General features: G+C 36.1%; 1 protein-coding gene across 2 annotated transcripts in view; it reads left to right on the forward strand.

The window, feature by feature from the left end:
* The window catches only part of LOC124169007 (nose resistant to fluoxetine protein 6-like), a 159,805-nt gene extending 134,156 nt beyond the window's left edge, over nt 1-25,649 (forward strand). For both annotated transcript variants that reach the window (XM_046547468.1, XM_046547467.1), the window contains 10 exons: nt 2,596-2,763; nt 8,391-8,484; nt 11,486-11,611; nt 13,658-13,823; nt 14,022-14,101; nt 19,145-19,240; nt 20,721-20,850; nt 23,413-23,587; nt 23,681-23,823; nt 25,164-25,649. In XM_046547468.1, the coding sequence (XP_046403424.1) occupies nt 2,596-2,763; nt 8,391-8,484; nt 11,486-11,611; nt 13,658-13,823; nt 14,022-14,101; nt 19,145-19,240; nt 20,721-20,850; nt 23,413-23,587; nt 23,681-23,823; nt 25,164-25,310 (1,325 nt within the window). In that variant the 3' untranslated portion in view covers nt 25,311-25,649. The remainder of the gene's footprint in view (nt 1-2,595; nt 2,764-8,390; nt 8,485-11,485; nt 11,612-13,657; nt 13,824-14,021; nt 14,102-19,144; nt 19,241-20,720; nt 20,851-23,412; nt 23,588-23,680; nt 23,824-25,163) is intronic.
* The last annotated feature ends 388 nt before the right edge of the window (nt 25,650-26,037 follow it).

A 26,037-nucleotide genomic window follows, 5' to 3' on the forward strand; every position in this document is an offset into this window, starting at 1 on the left:
CGGGAAGAAAGAAAACTTGTTTGTTATATGAGTGCAGGGATAAGAGTTGAATGCAATAAATTTTATTATATTTTAATTTCAATAATGCCAGTATTCTACGTGATGGCACCTTTTGTACTAGTTTTTTCACAGCATGTTAGTCAATGTACAGTTCCATTGGCATAATAGGAAAGACTCCTGCCATTTTACACAAAATCATGGTAAAAACCTAAATGTAACCTACAGTTGCCTACAATGTATTTATAAACAAAAATACCTACAATATATTTATAAATTATACGAAACAAGATATTATATCATTAAAAAAGAACTATGGTGTTGAATTACAGGAAAGACTACAACGTATAATTTATGATTTATAAATGGGGTACCTCAGATAGCCCACACAGTCGTTCGCGTAAGTTTTCTAAGCAGAGTCATGGAAGGGTTAGCAAAGTCACGTCAAAAGCAGTTAAACCAACGTATTAATTATAACTAATTGTGAGCAACTGTAATAGATATACTCCTCAATGACACCTTCAGTTCATTCAAGGATACAAATATTTTTGTACATATGTTGAAAGATCCCTTGTAGATGAAGTATTTTGAAATTTATTCTCTCTCTAATATGTACTAATAATTCTACTATCACAACTGCATTTATGTAATAGTTTTACCCTGGTGTTACCACTTAATTTAAATTAAATGAAATAATGACATGTAGTTTACACTTTGAGAAGTAAAACCTTTGTACAAGACCAAATAACAATGTGGAATTTACTTTTCTCTACTTATTCAGTTTAAGCCACAAATATTGACACCAGTGGCATAACTATGGGTGAGGGGATAGGTCCTCCTCCAAAGCCTCAGATAAATTAAAAAAATGTTTAAAACTATTGTCTAGTTTTGACTTAAAATAACTGCAACTGCTTAAAGTACAATCTTTTGTGCCAAAATGATATAAAATGTATTTCCAGGCATGTGATTTTTCAAAAATTATACCAGATTTTGCCTGGGGGGAGGGTTCACCATCCCATCCCTCCCCAAAGACATATTCCTAGTTATGCCACTGATTGACACAACATTTTTTGCAATACTTTTTTCTAGTTTTTACTCTAAAGAGCTCTCCAGTGAGATTTTTTGCTGTCATAGGTGATAACCACATTTTTGTGTGCTAAATTAACCATAAGATCAGACATATGGTATTGATTTAGAATTTTTTTTACCACGTATATATTTCAATCCTAAATATTTTACTAAGAGGTGTTCGATATTAACCAATTATGTAATGCCCATTGGCAACCTGAGATGCCACAATTTTTGCTCATTTTTGAAAATTACTTCCTCCCCCAATATGCATCTTACACTACCAATTCTTTCCTTTCTGTACTCTCTACTCTCTCCTTTCTTGAGCAAGGTCGGCATTTTACCCTGCCATTAAACCTAATTATTCATATCTATGAGGTAGAGTTTGTGAAGGGTACACAAGTGGTCATTGTTGAGCTTGACATGGAAGTGTACACTCGTGCCTCTCATGATATGTATTGCATATTTCTGAATATTGTTGTGGTATGCGCATACGTAACATACCTATGCTTTTAATGCCACTGTGAAAAAGTTTTGCTGTTCATATATTGTACTCGTGATTTCTAAACTGTGCTGCGTTGCTACTAAAAAAAAACGTTGTTCCACTTGCAAAACATTTTTAAAATTATTTGTCCCGAAATACAGTACTTACCTATGGTGAGAAACATTCTAAATTTTGATGAAAATAAAAATAAAAATTCTCTGGGCATCAATGGGTTAAAAAAAAAGCTAAACCGATGGATCATTGCCTAGCTTATCTTTTTATGCTTGAATTTCTCTTGTATTGTCTTTATAAAATTAACATTATGAGTAGTTACATACACATTTTCTATAGTTTATTTCTTTATTGTATCATACATGCTTTATTTTTTTTGGATTAATCACTGGCTGTAATTTTCCTTCCATATGATAATGAACCAATATATCTTAAAGTTCCTTAACGTAAGTAAACCATAAATATTACAGACCTTATAGTAAGAACTATGTGGAAGAGGATTTATTTTTCAATATTTCTTGCCACTGAATTTCATGTGAATAATAATCTGGGAAAATATAATGCTCTAATGAATAAAAATTGATTTCTTGCCCCTTAACAATTGAATTTTGTAGCCAAATGCATGACTTTTATTGAGTTATTGTTTGAAAGTACATATACGTGTGGTGTGTGTAAATATTTTATTTTTGGAAATTTTTCATTAAATTCTCTTTACATGCATGAAATTTTGGCATGTGGGTTAGGAATTTGTCATTGGTGCTCAGGTTAAATTTAAGAATTTCAGCAACCGTATAAAATGAAATGCATATTAATTGAAACTTTCAACCAAGAAACCTGCAGACTGATTGGAAATGTGGAAAAAATCATGTACGACATGGAATAATTTTTTGAGAGGAAAAAAAAACCTCAAGGAAGACTTTTCCAGAAACGGGATAGCTAGACGTCCTTAGGATGACCATTGCTCCTGCGCATATACCATGGTAAGGTCAATGTTTTTCTATTATTATAATCATATTCATGCATTGTCCTTTCAGGTGCATTAGGTCACTTCTTAATGTGCTTCTCTGTACCCAGAAACACGACCACCATCTTTGATACGTTCTTGGGCGAGGACTCTGTATGTGCCATACATGGACTCCGCTTTATGGGCATGGGATGGATTATAATGGTGCACACTGTGTACTTCCTTTCGGATTATTGTGGTGAGAACATCTGCTATTTGAAGTCACTTTTTTATTTTGTCATTGATAGAAAATTTCTATTATTGGTTGTTAGAAGTTTATATGAACCTGTAAAACCAGCTTATACAATTATGTAGAATATAGTACTTGGTTTCCATGGACACCCTTCCTTTTAAAGATATGATATCGATGGCTAAGTTCTAACTATGCGTATCTCAAAAATAGGAGATTTTGAGGAGAGCAAATAAAAACGATTAATATTTGTTACTTGCACACTGAAAGTAAAAACCAAAAGTTCATAAAATTGAAACAGAAGCATTAATTTGCAAGCAAAGAGTTGTGTTTTGCTTGTATTTTACTTTTTTAATATCATTACACTTTATTTATGATACCTGTCTCAAACCGGCCGAATTTGGGAATCGTGTTGTTAGAACTTAGCCATCGATATTTATTTCAAAGGGGAATTGTGCATTGGCATTGGACACTATATCTCTCCGGAGGGAGTATATTCATGGAATCCAAGTTGGAGGGCAGTTTTTTTTCAATCATCGATCATTCATCAAAATCACCGTACAGGTGACTGGCGGGTACTGTCCAGGTTGGGCAATTATGCATCCTCCGCACCGCACCCTCAAGCCATTTCTAACCATAAGCTTTTAGTTTAAGATTAATAGCAAACTCATTAACTACACTGCCTCAATGGATTCTCCCGCCAAGTGTGCACTGCGGAGAAACACCCAGAAAACTCGCCGAATGACTTAAGCATTTACATGTCTGACCATTATGCCGATAAAAGAGAATTTTTTTAATGCACTGTGGCTAGAGTGTGAAACATTATGTCCATTACCATTCAAAACAAAAGAGGAGACATGCTGACTTATGGAATTGTTCGGATCCATGACAACACCCATCATCTCAGTGCTGATGCAGCCCAACTGCTCCTTGAGCTGTTTCAATGTGACATTTTCAATCATCTGCCGTGCAATGTCAGCATAGTGCCGTCTGACTTCCATCTTTACACTGAAATGAAGGAGTGGCTAGGAAGGAAGCATTTTCAAACTGGCAATGAGCTTCAGGGCAAAGGCAAAATTCATAGGAAGTATTGGTGGCAACATCCTATGAAGAAGGTATGCATAGGAAAGCTTGTCCACAGGCATGACCAACTCCTCAATCGCCGAGGCGATTATCTTGAAAGGATACCACAAGTGTGCTCAACATTTAGCAATGACATAATTTTTAATCCATCACTTTGCCTTGTGTTCATGACCCATCGGAGGTTGAAAAATAAACGGCCCTCATATATTTTATCTAATTGTCCCCTATCCTAAATTTATGATCTGAAATTTTCAGACCTGGAACACAATGTTCTAGGATTGAACACATGGAACTGATATAGACAAATTCAGAAACTAATGAAACTGGTATGGAACCAATAGGGAATTAATTTAGAATATATCAAACTGATTTGGAATGCATGGAACTGAATATGGGATCAGTCGGGGGCACATAGAACCTATATAGAACACATTGAACTGGAATGGAAACATGTGGAAACTGAATGGTAAAAAATGGAACAATATATAGGGTAGCAGTACTAGGAGCGTGTGTAACTGGTATGGAATAGACATGAGACAACCAAAACTGGTCCTAAGCATATTAGTGTGTGAAGGAACAGGTAGAAAATAAGCATTAGGAACGTTATCTGTTTTAGTGGATGGATGTGAGGCACATTGCTATGGGTAAGTGTGGTATGGAATTAATCCTTTGCTCCTTTTAAGTGACATATCTGGTCCTCAGGTTCTGTACCCACTTTAAAATGACTTTCTATCCTGAAACTTCCACATGTTCCATTACAAGATTTCCAGTTCCATACAAGTTCCATATCTGAATTCTAGGTTTCAGATCAGTTTCAGATCTGATCTTGGTTTGGAATTGATGGGAGTTATTTGGTAAGGTCATCAATATATATGCACCTAGAATGAAATTAAGCATGAAGAAATAATTTACTATAGGCTGGATTTGAACCCAAATCTTCTGATTGCTTCTGATCATGTATGCTACCTGTTACACCATGAAAGCGTATAATGGTGGCATAAAATCAGGGGATTGGGAAATGTTAAATCTCTGGCCAACAATTAATAGTTTAATAGTTTATTTACTGACGGGATAACCACCCAATTACAAAAATGCACAAATTAACACAAGATTGAAACATTTCCAATGCTCCCAAAAATACAGGAACAATCGCACAAACTTGCTGCAAAAACCAACAATAGAAAAAACAAACACAGCAGTCAAGAATAACAGATTGAACCGTCACACATCTCTCAAACAGTGGAAACAGACACTATCACCATACACAAGAACAAATCATCCAAGTCATTGCACAAACAAAGGCAGCTTCCTCCTTAAATTCTTTGGATTTAAATTAAAAAGGTCAATGTTACTACATTTGTAGTTAATGCTCCGCATAGTTCTGGTTAAGGGTGAGTGGAAGGCGTAATTTCTATTAGAATGAGGGAGTGAAAACATGAATGTTTGCCTAGTGTTTAAAATGGGGACATGGAAAGGGATCATTTCTACCAGATGAACAGAGTCAATGTCTCCATGCAGTAGACGGTGAAGGAATGTTATGTCCAGGTGTAATCGACGGGTTGCCAAAGGTAACAGATTAAGAAGGGATAGTGTTAAGTCATAAATAATAGGGAGGATGTTAAATCTGTAGGATACTAATCTAATGAATCTGCGTTGCACACTCTCAATAGCTTTGATGTGAATGTTATAGAACGGGGACCATACAATAGAGGCATACTCAAGAATAGGGCGGATTAAAGTGCAATAGAGGATCTTATAAGTATGAATATTATCAAAATCTCTTGAAATAATTGGTAATATGTTGACTGAATTTGAATCCTTTTTAAAATTGGGTGCACATATCTACTTTAGTTCCCCTTGAATTACATTAATCATGTCATTCTCAGTGATTAATACTTATTCTCATCCTGAATTTTTTATTGTGCAGGACAATTATTTTCCAAAAATACATTTTTTCTATGTAAGTGGCTAGTTTCACTAATTGATGTGCATACACAGGTATTTATGTATAGTTGTTGCAATGTTCTTCTGTTGGAATCAATAACATTTGCACATAATGATTTTTGGAGTTGCAAAATTGACAATAGCTTTTGTGAAACTTCTTATGAATTTCTCTTGGGTTCCTGAAGGTTACCTATGACTTAGCATTCATGTTTTATTCACCTTTAAGACTATAGCTAATGTCTTTATTTGCATGCTTCTTGGACTTCATGCCGGGCTTTCATAAATTTCTTCGCTATAAGTGGCATGAATAAAACTATTTCAATCCAGCTAGCACAGGAGATACACTCTGCATCGGACATTTAGGATGAATGATATAATGCAGATGGAACCAACGTATTTCTCATTCTGCCACCTTTTAATGAATATAAATGCTCACTGATGATAAAATGGTTTTTGATTAGCTCCACTTTCTCTTGGGCTTGTTGACGAAATTTCCCCTTCTTCTTTGGGGACCTCTTAAGGGTGGAATGGTTCACACTTTACAAGGGGAGTGTCTCAAAACTGGGTCTCATATTTCAATCAAGATTGTAGATTTGTTGTTGAGGTGGGGGATCAACTCCCAGGGCACTCATTAGACCTGTAAGTCCATTGTGCCAACCACCGATAATGGATCACCCAAAGAGGCCTATGTCCTTAGTGAAGGACAAAAGGTCCCCAATGGGAAGATCTCTTACTTCCTTGGGCTCTATAAAAGGTGAGCTCAGGTGTCTATATCGAGTCCTCATGATTGCGGGGCACTCGCATATTAGATGGGTGGTTGTTTCTTCTCCCATGTCACACCATCTACACCTATCTGAGTCTGTTATCCCCAGCAAATGCATATGTCTCATTACGTGATAGTGTCCCGTAAGCAGGCCTACTACAGTTCGCAATTGACTTCTGTCCATAAGGAGAAGTCTTCTCTCGAATATTTCAATCTAACTTTGTAGTGTTATTTTCCATCGGGAGCTGTCCCGGAATCAATCCCGATATGGGGTTATATAACCAATAGTTTAAACAAAAAACATGGTTAAACATTTACAAACCTAATATATTCCCTTAGAAACTAGAAGCAACCAAGAATGAAATGTAGCCTGGTGGTCACGATGTATGACTCTCTGACAGTAGGTCCCAAGGATCACTACTCGGAGTCATAACTTTTTTTTCATAGTTTGTTTTTGCTTTTCATTTTACAGAAGCCTGTTATTCATCATTATTTCCATTGATTTTCACTGAAAATTTTGTCTCTCTGTGTGAAAATATTTTTTTGCAATACAGCAGTGTCTGCTGTTTTTCCATTTTTACTTTCAATAATGTTATTTCGGTGTCGGAACCCGAAGTGTTTTTACGCTGCACATGCATTTGGATTGCAATATGTACTCATATTCTTCCAATTCAAGATTTGGAATGGAATCACTTTATTACGTGAAATTTCAGCACTATGTGTACTCATTAGTAAAGGAGAATGATAACTGCGAAGCTATATGTTTCACGCATAAGAATTGTTAATTCTGTCTTGGGGAGAGTTAAAGGCTAAATTTAGCAACAAGATGATTCTGGGGAACCTCTAGTTGCCAATGGTTTGTAAACAGTTGAGCCACCGCTCGCTGAAAAGATGGATGACCGCCTAGACTTTGGGAAGAAGACGTATTTCCCTCCCTGGCTGGCTGTCCTTGGATTTCAATGGTTCTTTTCCAAAAATACTATATTTGTCTGAATATAGTCCCCCTTTTTCTTCCAAAAATGTCCATGATAAAAGTAATTGGGGGACTATATTCAAACCCATTTTTTAAATTTTTTCCTGAAACTCAAGTCTCAAAATTAGGGGGGGGGGGCTTATTCAGAGAGGGACTATATTCGGAGAAATACTGTATTTATAAGCCTTTTTACACTTACATCCATATCCTATTGCAGCGGATAGGCCACGAAAGTGTTACTTACTGTCTTTTGAATCTTGCCTAAGTTTTGAGGTTTTAAGCTTCTAGTGTGGGTAGGTCTTCACTAATAGGAATCGAGCATCCGAAAGTAGTGGAATATATTTACGCTTCCTGGAGTAAATATATTTTGGTTACAGTCAAATACATAATTAAAATTTAGAATATCGGAACATGTGTGTTGCGAAAATGCTTAGTTTTTCGACGCGGAAATAACATTATTGAAAGTAGGCTTCTATTTGCAAAAAGAGAAAGCAATGAAGAAAAAGATTTCCACACAGAAAAACAAAAATTTCAGGGTTGGGCACAAGGGTCTGACAAGCAAACGATCTTCTCATGCTTGAGATTAAAAGCAAGGTACTACAATTACTGTACAAAATGTTCTCTTTATTTTTCACGTGAAAGGTATAAATATTAAATTAAATGTTTGAGGCTCCATAATACACAAAACAAAATGAACGTGATGATAACAGTGTAAAAAATTTTTGTCTGCTAATTAAGCGTGTGGGGGGGGGGGGGCACGTGCCCCCGTCCCCCACCCCACTAAATCTTCCTATGGTCAGCACCAGCAATCCCTTTCTGCTGCACACTAACACTTTCAAGGAGGAAGATCTGTAAATACCTTTGATTTTTCAGATAACAAAGCAGTAGCACTACGCAAAGCTGATGGATTTATGGTTCAAGTGGTAAGCAACGCTACTCTCTCAGTGGATACGTTTTTCTTCATCAGGTGAGTCATTTTATTCAAGAAATCAGCGATTAACCCTTCAGGTGTGGTTGATAGATCAACAGCCTTCCAATAATCATGTCAAAATGGAGAGTCACTCGTTTAAATTTCAGGGGAGATTGGCAGAGTAAGTATATACGTCATGGGCGTACCCAGCCAGGGGCAGGAGGGGGCGGCTGTCCCCCCCTAGAAGCAAAACTAGCAAATGTCTTTAAGGAAAAGAGCTGTTGCAGTTTCCTTAACCCTTTCGCGCCGGACCTTTGTTGAGGGAAATTCTTCCTCAGTACGAGTCTCTTGAAAGTTTTCTTTACTCCCCTGTACGAAGCTTTTTCGCGTCGACTGAAGGCAGTGGTTCCCTCCATGACCATTTTTGGACCCAACTCAGTGGGGCATCAATCCCTTTCCTCAGCCTCTGTCCCAGACCCTAGAAGGATTAAAAGCCCCTTCCTAGCACGAGTCCGCGGTCAACTGGCTAAAATATTAATGCAAAATATATGCAAATATTTCTTGTTCGCATCGATTTTTTTACATTCAAAATGAATTTTGTGTTTTTTTTCTGAGCGTGCAGAAATTTTAAACAAAGCTCTAACGTTGATATAGACAGATTAAGTATATTTACTAGTTGTTCTATAACTCCGTTGATATTAACGATAGAATTTTGTTTGAAATTTCCATGTGGTCAGTAAAAAAAGATGATTTTAAGTCTAGCATTGGATTTCAAAAGTGAGCAACAAAAATATTTTTGGAAAACACACTGCAAATAACAGTAGTTGACCATGTGGAGAGGATAGGAAAGGGTCGACCTGAGCGGCCGAAGAAGGGACTGGGCTCGCGTTAAGGCGGTTCGCGAGGGGCGACCGCGTCTGTGGGTCTATTGTGTCCGTCTCGGTCACTTTTTTCGACCTGTTTCGATTCATTGGTTAGGGTAGGAAAATTCACGTCGCACAGGTGTGGCATTCGTTGTTCAAGGAAGATAATCCTTGCCGCACAGGTGCGGCATTCGGCGCGAAAGGGTTAAAATGTTGATTTCATTCACCTTTTCCATGCTCAAATCTTACCCACAACTTGGACAACCATGGCTTGCACCCCCCGAGTTTTGATCCTGGGTACGCCCTTGATTTACGTACATATACCTGCATGCTGTCTGCTGTATTCATAGCCGGTTGAAAGAGAGGGCTGAACATTTGAGAAGGTTTTTCCGCACCTACCAATGTACAAGTGTTTACAATTTCCCACAGCTTAAGGGTTAATCCTGTTAAATTCTCTAATGACATATTTCAAGTAGCCGGTTGAAAGAGAGGGCTGAACATTTGAGAAGGTTTTTCCGCACCTACCAATGTACAAGTGTTTACAATTTCCCACAGCTTAAGGGTTAATCCTGTTAAATTCTCTAATGACATATTTCAAGTTAAGTTTCACTACTCAAATATCCATTTACAAAGCTCTTTTCATGATAACTGAGTACATACTGCATATGAGAAACTGTTTGCCTTACCGTACCAGCTAAGAAGTTCTCCCTTTGTATTCATTCGTAAAAAAAGATTCTTAAAATTAACTTTTCTTTCATCTTTGAAGTATTGAAAATTATTCATAATTCATGCTGTACAATCCTTGAAGGATTGCAGGTTTTCCTGGCATACATATATGGTTTGCGGAAAGACTTTGTGGGTTTCTCACTGAGTACTATTAATGCAGAGTACCAAATCGTTATTTTTGTGCAAAGTGCCTTTTGAGATTAGATAACGAAATACAGTTTTATGCCACCCATTTTGTGCTATTAGGCATTTAAGGTAAAAAGTTATTCTCTCCAATTCACTCTTAAACTTCATTTTATTTTTCAACTTTTCGCCAAGAACAACGATGGACATCAGCACTTATATGATATTTACACTTACAAGATTAACGAATTTATCATGAATGTGAAAGAATGCATTTACTCTAATATTTTGTGTGTTTTTGGTTTTGTTCCTTTTTGCCATAAAGTGAATCAAGCGCAAAAACTTTTAGATTTTGTGCTTAAAAGTATTTTTTATACCAAATCACATCCAGGATATGAACTGACAAAAATTAGGTGCCAACTGTAACCTAATGACAAGTCAGACTAGCAATAAGTATTTGAGAAATTTGTTTCCTGCATCAATGGTACCCATTGAGGAACTTGAGAAATTTTCTTTGTGATGCTATATGATAAATTTTCTCTATGATTAAAATCACCTTCTTCAAGTACATAAAGAATGTTGTTTCCCTGAGGGAATGCAGCGTGCTTATCATTTCAAAAGACTTACTCCACTTACACCTAGAGCAGCAACAAGTAGGGTTACTGATTTGAAGATAAGAGAATCATTGTCAGACATATTGCATAGTTTTAAGTGTTAAATTTGTTGGAAAATACCGTGTACATATTTTGTTCTACTTTTTCATCTAAGTCGTGCTGTGTGTTCACTCCATCACATACTGGATACACATGCATTCTTGAGAAAAGTTTTATAACTGTTATCATGAAAATCGTTCATGTTATTGATAACCTAAAAATAATATTCAAGTATGGAAGCTTGCAGAAATATAGGGGAGGAGTTCTGCAACCCTAGCCAAGACCCAACGCTAGCTGAGCTGCGTCACCAGTACTTTTTGTCTTGATTTAGCAAGTAAAAATTTTGCTCAAATGATATAATTTCTGTGGGTTATTTTTATGGCTGAGTACACCTTCTTAACCTCATTTAAAAATCTATATTTTTCCATATTATTTGTGTGACTCCCTTATTTTATGTGTGGGTATTCCGAACCCCCCTACAAATACCCAGGTTGACGACCTTTCAGTTCCCCTAGATACACCTGTAGTATGCGTAATGTTTGTACCCCTCCTACTTTCCCATATCAGCAGGCCTGTTGTAGAGAGTTTCATCTTTCTCATGTCCGAAGTTGTTTGTTAGGTAGGACTAGCTCTTATAAATTCCCAATCTTTGTATGTACTCAAATAAGTTGTATTTTTTTCTTTCAATTATAGTGGTTTTCTCCTGTCCTACTTATTCTACAAAGACGAGGCAAAGAACAAACTGAAGGAGCAAAAGAAAGAAACGTTTAAGGCAAAAGTCAACAAATTTTTTCTAATGCTGTTGAGAAGATTTATGAGGTAAGCTTGGCTAAATGTCTTAAAGGAATATCATGATATTTTCTTGACGCTGCAAGGATTGAAGTATGTACGATGCTACTCTTAAGCTGCCTCCCACTCCAGTTCTATTTGCACAATAATAATAATAATGATTTTATTTCTATTGGTTAGCAAGTAACATAGAAATCGTCAAAAAGAGAAAATACAAAAGTGATACATAAAGATAATGACACATAATAGCACACAGCATTGGTTAAATAGAAGGAAAAAACACAACGGGACTCAGTAAAAAAACAAATGTGTCTAATAACTTCAGGCTTTACTTTGTGAAACCTCTCCATACTGGAAGTAAGGAAATAAAACTTTGTAAGGTTCACTGTTATTTAATTATGGGCACGACCTGGGTTTCGTAACTTGGTTACATCGTCAGGTGACGTACAATAGGTTGAGGTATGACAACAGTCACACTTAGATACCATGAATTCAGAAACACAATAATACACTTTTTCAAGGAGTAAATTCTTCACACAGTTTTTGAGCAGCGGCAGAGAGGTAAGTAGTTTAATGTCAGATGGTAATTTGTTATAGAGGCTGAATATTATTGAGGCTGAATGATGAGGACTATGTAGAGAAAGGGAAGTAGAGGCTTGGGATAGGTGGATGTCAGTATTATTTCAACTGTGGTAAGGGTGCACATCATGGTGTGAGGAGAATACCTGGAGTTTTGTTTGAAAAATGAGGAACAATTTAGTATATAAAGGGAGGGAAGTGTGAGGATGGTATGGTTCTTGAATAAAGATCTGCCAGGGATACGAAGAGGGAGGCGAAGCACTGCCTTGGCCTGCTTTTGAAGGGAAAAAAAATCCTTTGGGAAAGGTTGTCATTTCCCCAGAGTAAAATGCTGTATGAGATGTGAGATTGGATTTTTGGGTGAAATAGGAGTTTCAGGTTGTCCCATAACTTGTGTATGTAGGCACTGAAGTTCTTTCGAGGCCTATGGTAGTTTTAGAATGTTTACATTATCTAATATGGGCTTTACAGAAGTTGGATTTGCCAACTATACTTCTATTACTCTTATCTATGTACAATGAACAATGTTGTGGAGTCTTCAAGGGTTATTTCGTGAAAAATAACTATGCCCTATTGTAACGTTTTAAGAATATCCTCTACTAACTAAACAAATAATTTCAGTACAATTCAAAAAACCAGCTCCATATTTTAATACTTGGGAGCAAAAAAAAAAAACAACATCAAAAAGCCACCATGATTATCACAATCCCATTTATATTTTGTACTACCACTCACTGAACCACCGCCATGTACTGCACCATTGTGGATCTTTGAGTTCTTCGTATCCCTTTCCTCCCGTTCTCTTCTCCTCTCGTAGGCGCCTCCTTTTCTCTGCGATCTCTTCTTCTCCCTGCCGATCTTGAATTCTGCCGTATCTCTTCCTCTGCTCTCTCAATACACCGCTAATTTAGTCTTTCTCCCGATCTTTCTTTTTAACACGTCTGCCTCCTCCTTCTCTCCATACACGACTCCCTGTTTCCGTTCACAACAATCTCCCCGTCCCTCACTACCATTGTTAGTTTTAAATTATATACAAACAACATGGTGGCTTGTTTATGTTATGTTACACTATGTAACAATGAAAAATGTATCAATTTATTGAGTCACGAATACAAGTGAGTCGCACTCAGAGAATCGGCGAATCGTGATGGCTGCGGATTCAGTCACGGTTTTGCGCTGCGGCTGCTCACTCCTGTGGGCTCCGGGATGCTACTCTCGGAACAGGGCACCAAATCCCTAGGGTACCATTACCCTGCCGGTGCCAAGGGTCCTCCGCCTGTCTCCCTCCAGGCATTGCTGCCTTTCAGCGGTAGTGCGCAATGATTTGAACGCTACATGGAGGATATACTTCTTTATGTTTGTCCTTTGTAATAAGAAACTAAATTGTTTGGCACTAGGCACCAGAATTATTTATATGTACGTGTTCTTTGTCACTGAAGCAAATTCAAATGGATTTCAGTATCATTGAATTTTTATGTTTTATTTGCTCTGTTACAGGTTAACTCCAACATACATGGTGGTGTTGGGAATTGTTGATATTAATATGAGTTGGTATAATAAAGTATCATTTTTCACAATGTCAGAAAGAGCAGATGTGGTCTGTTCCAAATACTGGTGGAGAAATATCCTCTACATAAACAACTTCTTTTCTCGTGAGGAAATGGTGAGTCTTCATGACCAAAAATTTGGCAATTTTTGATTTTGCAGAATATATGTTTTTGAATGTGAGAAATTATTGCGTCTGTGTGAGCTGACTGGGTAATATGTGAATGTCAATCAGTGACATCTTCTGTGTCTATCATACTGATTTGTGTCATATAGCTTTGAATATGTTGATAACTAATACCTGTATACTTTTCAGTGCATGTCCTGGAGTTGGTACTTATCCAATGATATGCAGTTTTTTGTTCTGGGCACATTCTTGATGTTACTTTCCACCAGGTGAGATATGATTAAGTTCTCTAAAGACCTGGATTTACAGTACATGAACATGTATGAGTTAATATCGGTTTGTGGGCAGGAACAGAACATGTGCAAATGCATGAACCAAATTATATCAGGTAGTATTTTCTGTTCATGCATTCGCACAAGTTGAGTGATTACACGGTGCATTTTGGCGTTCATTCATGGGTTCATACATTTAGACCAGTCGCGTAGCGAGGGGAGTCCAGCGGAGGGGAAAAACCAGCATACTGTACATAATTGCTTTGGCACTCTTGTCATTGGGCTGCTGTGTGCCGCAGGAAGGAAGGGATCTTGCTAAAACAGGATGCTCACATGTCTGATGCACTTACACTTTATTTTGTTGCCTCATGTACATATAATCAGTGACTTTTTGCGTAAACCATACCTTGATGTCTCAGAGTAACCCTCATGACTTAGTGCAAAGTGTTGTGGTTACTAGTAACTAGAAGACTTGGACCCAAAAGTAACTAGTGAAGAACAACTTTTAATGGAACCGAAATAAAGAGATGCACACTCAAAGAGACATCGGCAACGACTGGTTACCAGTGGCGCAGCGAGGGGGTTGTTTTGGGGGATAAAACCCCCCCCAGAGCTCACAGAAATTTTTAATCTAAATATATTTTACTTAATTGGATTAATATTGCTTATAGAATAGTGTGGGGATTAATAAAATATCCCTCAGAAGACCGTAAAAATCACCATTTTGAACCATTTATCTTAATAATTTTTCCGGCGGAAGGCCTCCACACTAGGGTGGTGCGAAAAAACTCAAGTTCCAAATTTCGTGTCGTAATAGTGCGGAAAAGTTGCGATACGTTAGTACAAGAAAAACAAAAAAAGAATTATTAAAATCGGACGTCATCTTCCGATCCCGCAAAGCACCTGAAAAAATGACAAAAATGAAAAAAATTGTTTTTTTTTTCTCGTGTAAAAAAATTTAATTAAATTATTACCTTTTAACGCTGTAGCAAAAAATGATTACAAATAGCATAGGTTATTATTTATATATGCATATTTATGGTTTTTAACTGTTATTACCGATCATACAAGATTATTAAAAATGTATAAATTTTGCAATTTCGCCTATTTTTCAGAGTTTTGTAATAATTACTTGAGGATAATTTTTGAGAAGTTTTAATTAGCTCTTTAGATCAAAAATGACAATAAAACTGGCCACTAGAATTGAAAGGCAAAATTGCACTTTAAAAAGGCAGCATGGTAACCCTATTGAAACCGAAAGTGAAGATGTTGAGGTTTTAAATGACGCAACGCAAAGTTCAACAATCAAGGAGAAATTTTGTGACTAGGAAGATTACATGCCTAGTACATCCAAAAATATATAAATCACCATGGCAAATGAGGGTAAAATTCCAAAGTACAGCTTTTCATTGTGATCAATACGGGGTGTCTCACCGTACAGCTGCTGCTATAGCATCAAGTGTACTTGTAGACATTGGTGTTATAACTGAAGAATATACTTCTAAGATGTAGAATTAAAAGGGAAAAGAAAAGTTTTATAAACGATTTACATCAAATCCATCTTGATATAGGTGAGCTACACGGTTATACTTTGACGGAAGGGTAGACAATACCATAGAAATAGAAATGATTGAATCCAAGGAGTACCGTCGGACAGTTATAGCGGAACACCATTCTCTAATAAAAGAACCGACTTTTGTGTATTTGAGTTATGTTTCTCCAAGCTCCGGGTCTGCTAAAGATATAGTGGTCTCCATACTATCTTATCTCTCTGATCAAGAAGTATCATTAGAGTTCTTAGAGTTAGTTTGCTGTGATAGCACCAACATCAACATTAGATGGAAAGGTTGCACTATTAGAAAGCTCAAAAAACACCAATGACACCCGCTGCAGTGGGCAGTTGGGTTACTGCATTTCATTGAATTACTTTTGTCATATTTTTCAGTATTTAGATGGTGAAACATGTGGCCAAAAATCATTTAGTGGGCCAATTGGACTAATATGAATGGTTATGGAAAGCTTCCAAACTGCATTTCCAAACAATTGAATGTGAAATTCTACAAGTTGATAGATACATTTTGAGCAAGGACCAAAGATATCTTATTGACATTAGTCAAGCAATCACAAGTGGCGACTTTCTGAATGACTTAGCAAACCGGGATACTGGACCATTTTCACATGCTAGATGCCTCGTGTGAACAGAGCAAAGGAAACCTCTCGATACATACCTGGATATTAAAAGAAAGTAGTTTTACCTGTTATTGAACGAAACTCTTAACTTTGATCACGAAGAGAATATATTGATGGCGATGGTTTTTTATTACAGAAGGCACATTAGAGAGCTAGGGCTAAAAAGAGTATTTAAAGCCAGACAGACTTAACCAAAAGGCAAACCTATCGTCAACTTCATTACTCCTACCATGAACTTCGAAATAACTGACCATATAGAATTGATTGACTGGAATGTAGTCAAACTATCTACTCCACCTCTTCTTATGAGAATAATTACTAATGAAGAAATAGCTTCCTTCATTGAATCTGGCGATAAACAATATTGGGATATTATAACTTCCCATATCACACGCAAGCAATGGAGCCGTGTGTGAAATTGGTAACGGAGGCATCCCTTAAGCTTTGTAGCTATCAATCCAGAGATGGATTTATTAGGGCTAATTCAAATCAAGGTCCATTATGTCAGACCTTACCACTAAATCGCAGTACAAAGTAGTTTTCAAAAGTTAAAATTTAAAAGAAGGACAAAAAATTTAAATATTGTAGAAGCAGTAACCCTCATTGGTTGGATGGATGGAGGGTGAGGGTAGAACTCAAAGTGCAGCCACCTCTCCCCGGTGAGTTCTGGGTTGTTTAAATATTGTTAAATCATATATAAACTAAGGAAGAGCTGCATAATCAAACATGTATTTTAGACTAAAATAATACCTTAAGTTATTATGACACAACTCTGAAAAATCGGCTAAATTGCAAAATTTATACACTTTTAATGATCTTGTGCGATCAGTAATGACAGTTAAAAGCCATAAATATGCATATATAAATATTACCCTATGCTATTTGTAATCATTTTTTGCTGCAGCGTTAAAAGATATTAATTTAATTAATTTTTTTTACAACGAGAAAAAAACAATTTTTTTCATTTTTGTCATTTTTTCAGGTGCTTTGCGGGATCGGAAGATGACGTCCGATTTTAATAATTCTTTTTTTGTTTTTCTTGTACTAACGTATCGCAACTTTTCCGCACTATTACGACACGAAATTTGGAGTTTGAGTTTTTTCGCACCACCCTACTCCACACCCACCACTCACCCAGGCGGATATGCAATACCCTCAAGCCCCTCAGTATTAGTTGTGCCTGAAACCCCCCCTAGCCTTAATTCCTAGCTGTGCCCCTGCTGGTTACAACAGGAAATTAAAGGTGGCTAGCAGTAAGCATACATGCCACAAGTGACAGCACCACCACCAAGTTGCACTCATGCGCACTAGATGGCACCATGTACCCGTGAATGGTGAGGGTTATTTTAACTTCAATACAAAGCCCACTGTGGATTTAGTGGGAGGGGAACTAAGTCATGAGGTGCTTTGGTTCCAGATATCCTCAGTGCATCAAGGGTCAAGCGGCCAAAGTAGGGTGCTAACTCCGTGGGTGGGAGGAAGGGACGGGAATTGAAGTGGAAAGGGAGGACATTGGGCTTAGGTGGGTGGAAGAAGGAACAGGACGGAGAAAGCACAAGCAAAAGGGGACGTCCATTAATTACTTGAGGTGACTTTGACAATTTTTGGACACCCTCTTCTTCCCTATTAGTTTGATATTGTGAGATTTGACCTCTAATCTCACGTGAGATTGTTCAAAATGGGTATTTTTCAGTGGAAATATGTTAACTTATGCTTGATTGTGTTGGATTTGTTAAAACAAAAAGAAACAATTTTTAAAATTATTTTATATTATATTAGTTGAGACTAGTGCTTAAGATTGGTGAGATTGTAGTCTAGATTCGCATTCTACACATTTCCTTGTGGAAAAAAAATTATGTGATACTTGCCTCCATGTGAGATTGGGTGAGAATCAGCCTGACCCCCAACCTCCCCCCCTAAACGCCACACGTAATTAATGGATGCCCTGAAAGATGTGAGCATAAAGTAATTGGTCGGTCAGTAATATCACAATGCCTATTACTTTACGCTCATGCTTGGTGTTAATCCTTCCTTAGTCCCTTATAATCCCAAAATAGGGTCACTAATTACGTAGACAGAAGCCACCAAGATGCTAGTGGTCCCTAAGTTGTCAGGTATTCACTGGTTGGCTTTCTTTGTAGGCAGTGGCATAGCCAGAAGGGGGTCCAGGGGGTCTGGACCCCCCCGAAATATAAAAACACAATTATTTTCCTTCAAAAATAAAACAGCATATTGAAAAATCATGAATTTATAGGATATTTCTTTAACAAACGAAGTTTTTTCGATTGTGAAAAGTGTTAAAATTAGTTTAAAACCCATTTTTACTTAGTACCCTGTTTTTCAAAAATTTTCCCCCCTGGTTTTGGACCCACCTGAACGAAATTCCTGGCTACGCCACTGTTTGTAGGAGTCAAGTCTTTAACTCCAAGGGTGTGATTTTATTGACTGAGTCTGTGCATCAACTGTACATGAAAAGTTCTCATTTTTCAACTTTCATAAACATTTTTGTTATAATTCGTAATATAGTCATTATTCTTTGAAAAATTCTCTGAATGCATATAGTATACATACATATATCTAAATTAATTTTAGTAGTTAGAATACATATATCTAAATTAATTTTAGTATTTAGATTATTTCACTCAATCTTGTTAATATGCTTGTGAACTATTCACTGTGGTTACTCCGACTTGGATGAGGTTCCGCAGGTGTCTATGAATCATATTTGTGCTTTCTGTTGGCTTTAATTTATGTTTTCCTAAATGATCTTTGTATTGTATCTTCTAATCATTATGTATCAATTTGCATATTGCAGCATTTATCTAATAAGGTGTAATTTTTCCGTTACAGCTATTTTGTTCTGAGTATAATTATTCTAGTCATAATTCTCATCAGCTCATCTGTGTTGACAGGCTACATATCATATATTTATGGTTATATACCAACGTGAGTATTTTTATGAATTTATTTCTCCTTTTTAAAAATATTATTATTTGCCTGTGTGCTAATTCCTATTTTCACCAGGTTGTTTTCATAAAGCTTCCTCTGACCTATTGTGTAAATGACTGAAATTTCCCAATTACTGTATCTGTCTTTATGCCCCAAATTTTGCTTGAATAATGCTATTAAAATCTGATAAGTACACACGTACGTAATTTGCGTAAATATAAGATGAACCCAATATTGACTCGTTCATTCCTTCCTCTCACGACAATTGCAAAAGGTAAAAATATAATTTTTAATTATTTATGCATTGAGGGGAAAACATCAGTAAAAATTATCAGTTTGATCTCAAAATTGATGGTACTGGAATCAATACTGTATGGCAGTGGAATTGTAACATATTTTTTGCCATTTGTAAATGAAAAACAAAGTTAGGAGAGGTGCTAGCTTGTCTTTTCCATCATAAGGTTCTCCCAGCAGATTTTTCTATTCCACTATTGAAGCCCTTTGGTCTGGTGCCCCTTACAGTAAGTTTTCGACATGCAAACAAGATTCATTTCAAGACCTTGTTCATATGTAGAATTCATTCATAAGTTGAAAACCGATGCTGCCTGTAACAAAATGTGGCAACAGAAACTCTTTGCTTTGAGCAGGAGCGTACGAAAAATAATCACAATGAGTACTGAAAGTCATACGTGATTCACTATCGGTCATAAGTTTTGTGATACTCGAGCAGTCGTACTTTGTTAATTTTTCTATTAACATGTTGTTTACCGGGGTATTTTCATGCAGGGGAACGACGTACTTGGGTAGAGTCTGGAGATTGAAAATGTGTGTCAATTTGGGCGAACTGCCTTTGGTTTAAACATGGTTAAAAAGCTAATGTTTAAATATAACCTAACCCAATCAAACATTATGATACGTCTGTTTATAATAAGTAAAGAGCAACAACTGATAACGTACTACCAAGTACCTATAGTATGCTTTATAAGTTGACGTGCCTGAATGACGAGAATCTTTGTAATATGTCCGGAACACAAGGGAAAAATTATGAGAATTCTCGCCATCAGTATCCAACCTGTTAAGTAACATTTTAAAATGCATGCCTCCTAAGGAAAATATCCACATATGATGATAATGTGGCTAGCATTCATCACTGAATGGAATTTTTCATGTGGGTTTAGCCCAAAGTGCGATCTGCATGCCGCAGGCAAACTCCCAAAGTGCCAAATTTGAAATTTTGGTCACATTTGAATTTTTTTTTGTTGAGGAATAAATGTTCCTATTTCTGAAAGTTTGTAAGTCGAATGTTTGCAAGTCAAGGACTTATTGTATTCACTCCAAATCCTATAATCAGGTGCCTTTGATTAGTTGAAGTTGATTAACATACATTTTTTGCATTCATTTTCATACTTTTCTGAAATTTCATTGTATTTATGTTAATTTTTTGTGTGAGGGAAATTGATTGAAATATTTATTCTAGACTTGATGAGCAGTTAGCCATGTTGAATGTGCTCTATGACCCGCCATGGACGCGTATTGGCCCATACCTTGTTGGAATGTGCACTGGATATCTTGCTGTTTACCTGAATGGAAAATTAAACTTAAGCAAGGTATGAAGAATGATATCATGTATCTGCTCTTTTTTTATTTGTGACCCTGGCCAGCTAAAGTCAGGGGTGTCCTGTGACCGGGAAAACGTGGAGAATCTTGAATGATGCATGAATAATTCATTAATTTTTGCTCCAACGTAGAATTTCAAAATATTTTATTTCATATTCAAATAACAAATTTTTCCAGTTTAACGCCCATTTTCCTAAACTGTGTTTGTCCTGGAGTGCAGTATGTTAGTAGAATTTTTACAGCTGCAAAATGTGGAATGTCAGACAAGAAAATATAATTGAAATGTATAACACTCTATTACTAAGCGTAAGTCTTTAAATTAAGATCGTAAAATAATAGGTAACTATAATGTTATTTAACAGTATTGATGTTATTTTGGGTGTTTTAAAAGAATTATCCATCACAGTAATCACGTTAAGTTAACCAGGAATTTTGTAAAATTTCTCGGAAAACCTGCAATTATGCATGGCTATTTCTGCTTTGATTGGCTGGGCGCCGACTAAAATTGTGAGCAATTGGGGGCTGTGACTGTGTTATGACTGTGTTAGGAGAACTTTGAGAAACAAAAAATGTAGTGAAAATGGGGAAAGAAAAAAGTGCAGCCTAACCAAGTAAAATTTTTTCCGAGTCACCTGTGTAAGCATACAGAAAGTGGAGAATACCAATGGTAAATATTATGTGCCTTCTCCTGCCTAAATTCATACTATCTACTTGACCCTTAACCGGTGACGTGCGGCCTGAGAGACCGCTGCGTTTCTAAAATTATGAATATTTTCAAAATTAAGATTTCAAAATATCTATAATTCTCATTAGCTTCATAATTTTGCATAACAAGGACATACCACTCTTAAAATTTAACGTTCCTTTTATTAATTTCTGTAAATTTGAAATTGAACTCGATTAGCGGTCTGTGAGACCGCACGTCACTTACTAAGAATGCATCAAGAAAAGGAATAAGCGGGATAAATTTCATGGCTACTTACTGCTTAGCCTTCCAACTTTAACATTTAAGGCCTTTTTTGAATCTGGCGAAATATTGATACATAAATCTCAAGTGTTTTTGGCATCAGTTTTTTGATCCTGCTTCAAATCACAATTTTTTATGACAAATTGGTTCGTATTGGGAGTGTAAAAATGTTAATATAAGTTTTAAAATAGTTAAGCATTCAAAGAAAAATTAAACAAAGCAATAAAAATGGCGTACCAATATTTTATGAATTTTTGATTTATTGCGGTCTCCCAGACCACACATCACTGGTAGTGTAACAAGAATTGCACGTCACTTGTTAAGGGTTAGTGGTAAATGTTTTCTTTCAATTAATAATGTATTTTTCTGTGAGTTGTTAGGTAATTTTACTTTAAACATGGATTTAATTCCATACTCAAGTTTCAAATGTAGTATTTTTTAAATGTGGTTCAGAAGATGTCAATTTAGCAATTTTTACTAACTCTTATTTAGGTTTAGTAACAATTGCCAAATTGACATCTCTTAAACCACATATAGTATGGGTAATATAAAGGATGTTCATTTTTTTAAGCAGATTTGTTACAATTTGATTTTGTATCTATTATTATTATTATTATCCTTGCATCACTTCCCTAGAGGCCATGGTTTTCATGTTATTCAGAAGATACATTCAAAGTAACAATTAGATGGGGGCCCTGACCCCTGTTCATCCCTCAGGGGTCAGGGAGGGTTCATGAGGCGCTGCGCCAAAATTTGCAACTATGCGATTTTGTCCCACTATTCGGCCATTTTCAAAATTCATCGACCTGACTGAAGAGGCTTTGGATTATTCTACTCATGCACTCTGTAGAAAATATTGCCCACAAAGCCTTTTATTTTTGGCTATCAGTTGATAAATTCCAATATAAAGAACATGTTTTAAATTTTTTATGAAAATAACGAATAGGTGCCTACTTTCTTCCCGACTAACCCTATTAGTTGATGATTTATGATTTGTTGTCTTTCCTCTCTGTAGAAGCCATCTAATAAGAATCAAATGCAATAAAAATGTAAAAAAAATGCAGAATTTACCACTCAGAGAATCCAAGAACTTAGTTGAAACCCATATCAAGCATATTGAATTGCCTGCACTCCTTGGAATTTCTATCTTGCCTTAATGTATGACTGGATCCACATCCGATGTTTAGCTTCTAGTAGGTAGCTCTATTAAGTTACCCACTCAGTATTTTTTTAGAGGTATGGGTAGTTAAATAGATATATTTAGGTAACATAAATCATGGTATGTAATATTAATATTTTTTATTCGTCTTAAGGTCATGAATACATGGTATAAGACACATATCAAGGTTTAAAACAGTCATTAGACAATAAAACCAAGCAGAAAGCAAATAGTTGATATTGTTACACAGTCATGTTCTGTCGCAATGTTAATCAATTCAGGTTCAGTTATTAATTTAGATATTCATTTACTGTGTAATATAAATTCGTTTTAAATTTTATAGGGACGTGGTTGAGTTTTAGTTTTAAAATTATTTTTAACAATAGAATAACATTTTTGCATCTTTTTTTTCAATTCATTCTCAAGAAAACGACAATTCTTCTGTGGGTTCTCGGATCTTTGTGTAACATCATCGTTTTATTTGGCATTTACGAGAGGGACATATCGGTAACTGCCTCTGCATTCTATGTAGCTCTCAGCCGGACTGTATGGGGATTAGGACTAGCCTGGATCATTATAGCTTGCTGCACTGGTCATGCAGGTAATTTGATGATATAAATGAGCTGGTAAGATGTCAAAACTTTTTTGTCTGTTGTCTGTTCTATGCTTGACTCATGCTATTGTCTTCTTTCAGGAATAATTAATTCTATTCTCTCCTTTGGAGGATGGGTCCCTCTGAGCAGATTAACATATGGCGCTTACCTACTTAATCCCGTGTTGATGAATTCTATTTATTTGAGTTCAGAAAGTGCGTGGCATATTGATTTCTTACCATTGGTGAGTAGCTGTGTAACTATCGTATGTTATCATCTATCTGAAAATGGGCTCATTCAAGAATTTTATTTTATTTTTAATTGTGAATAAGTCGGAAAAATTAAGAGAGTGCATCCATCTTACTACCATGAATTTCCACGAAGTAAACTCATAGACAATCGATCTAAGAGACCTGTATTTTTCCCTTTTCAAATCATTGCCTTCTTCTCAAACTATTCATGCTGAAAAATCGATGGCCGTAACCATTTTGTAGATGATAAGATGTCACTAGTGGTGTCATGGTGCCGGAACGTACCAGAGCGCCATTCCGGCACTGTTTGACAGAAGGCATAACAGTCAAGTAACACTTTTATCAATTTTGCTGCCTCAAAATTTCTTATGTTTACATTTGTAACCAAAACAAAAATGTTTGTAGTAAAATGTAAGTAATAACTTATAATAAAAAACACTGAGTAATATTTCACCTCTAAAGAAAGTTAAGGAAAGTGCATTCTGGCACTGCTAATTTCACCATGACGTCACTGGATGTCACAAACTAATTCTAACAAGGGAAGCTACCCAAGTGTCAACATCTGATTGTTCTCGAACTTTGCAGTGTGATACAAAATGAAATTTTAAGGGATAAGTGTCTCTCTGCTCAGGCATCCAATGGGCCAAATTTTTAAATAAATAATTGACGGATATCACTGAAAATATGCAAAAATGTCATCTGAAATAATGCTTGATTAAGTTCTATGAAGGATAAAGTTAAAAAAAATTCTCTGGGAAGAAACAACTTCTTTTAAAGCCAGAATTCCCATCAGAGAGCATCTACAAAATTTTTATCTAAAATGCGATTCATGAACTTTAGAAGCAATTTTACTCTTGATTGTGGAACATTTTTTTGGGTCCCTCACCCAGAATGATTTTGGGACTTTATTTTTGCTGCCTTCATAAAATATAATTAAGCCCGTAATCATCGGGGTCAGGGCAAAAAAACACATTCCAAAATCAAGAGTTTAATCACTTCGGAAGTTCATGAATTACTTTTTAAAGAAAATTTTTGAAAGTGTGTAGTTGTTTGTCTTATCTTTGCTCGTTTACTCCAAATAAATGCAATTTCCTGATGAATCTTACTGAATCCTATTAGGTTCCTCCGAAATCTTGTTAGATCTAGCGGTATCCTTCTAAATATTCCGGCTGGAATTTTTACTTGGGCAGCCAATGTCCCTGAATATGCCCATCTCACGGACTCTGTATTCCTGCATGTGTCATGCAGTTGCTTTCTTTTCTGTGAAATCTAATTATTTAATTTATTTTATGAATTTGTGTCACTCTGTCACTATTTCTTTTTCTCTTCGCAGGCTGCTGTTTTCTTGGGTCATACTTGCATCACATACTTCTGTTCATATGTCCTATCTCTTTTAGTAGAGACCCCAAGCATATTGCTCATGAGATGGTTTGTCCAAGGATCCGGTCGAAGGAAGCAATTACGAGGGAGAGAAACATGATCGTTTGCTCAATGTTGCTTTATTCTGTTTTATACTTATAAGTGAAGATATTGAAAGTGTTATTTTTTTCTAAGTTCTTGCCAGGATCATGGCATCCAGTTATGTGTACAATTTACTCAGAATAATGGTATAGCCCCTACTCGGTGTGAAATTTTTCTGAAAATATTCCTTAGGAAGGCACTTCTAAATACTTGCATGAATTAAAATATTTTTGGGATCATCTCCAAAAATGTTTTGCTGTAAAAATCGAACGATGGAATGAAATAAGTAATGCCAACATTGTAAGTTTTTTATTATAAAAACCATTTGAAATATATTTGCTGATGTGTAAATAAGTTTTTCCTGAGTTTTTTTGTTTGGAGTAACAGTGGAGAATCCAGTAACATAAATTATCCCAAGAGGTGGAGTTGGATTTAATTGCTAAAGTTACAGCTTGAAGTGGGAGGTGTATCTGTACTTTGGAAAAATTAGATTCTTTTCCTTCTTATTCAAGAGCTCTCTGGTTTAGCTAATGGTTGCTATTTGGCCATTATCTGGTCATTCATACATTTTGGATGTACAATGGTTTTCTGTCAGGATATTAATGTTTGAAAGATTATCTTTTGAAGAACTTTTAAATGATAATTTATAGATATATGTAGTGTGGATTTACATAAATTACAGCCAAAATGTAAATAATTTTAAGATAACTGTCGTACTTTATGAATCTGTGGACTGAAGGTGAAAA

Source organism: Ischnura elegans, chromosome 12, assembly GCF_921293095.1.
Source record: "Ischnura elegans chromosome 12, ioIscEleg1.1, whole genome shotgun sequence".
In the NCBI taxonomy this organism is placed as follows: domain Eukaryota; kingdom Metazoa; phylum Arthropoda; class Insecta; order Odonata; family Coenagrionidae; genus Ischnura; species Ischnura elegans.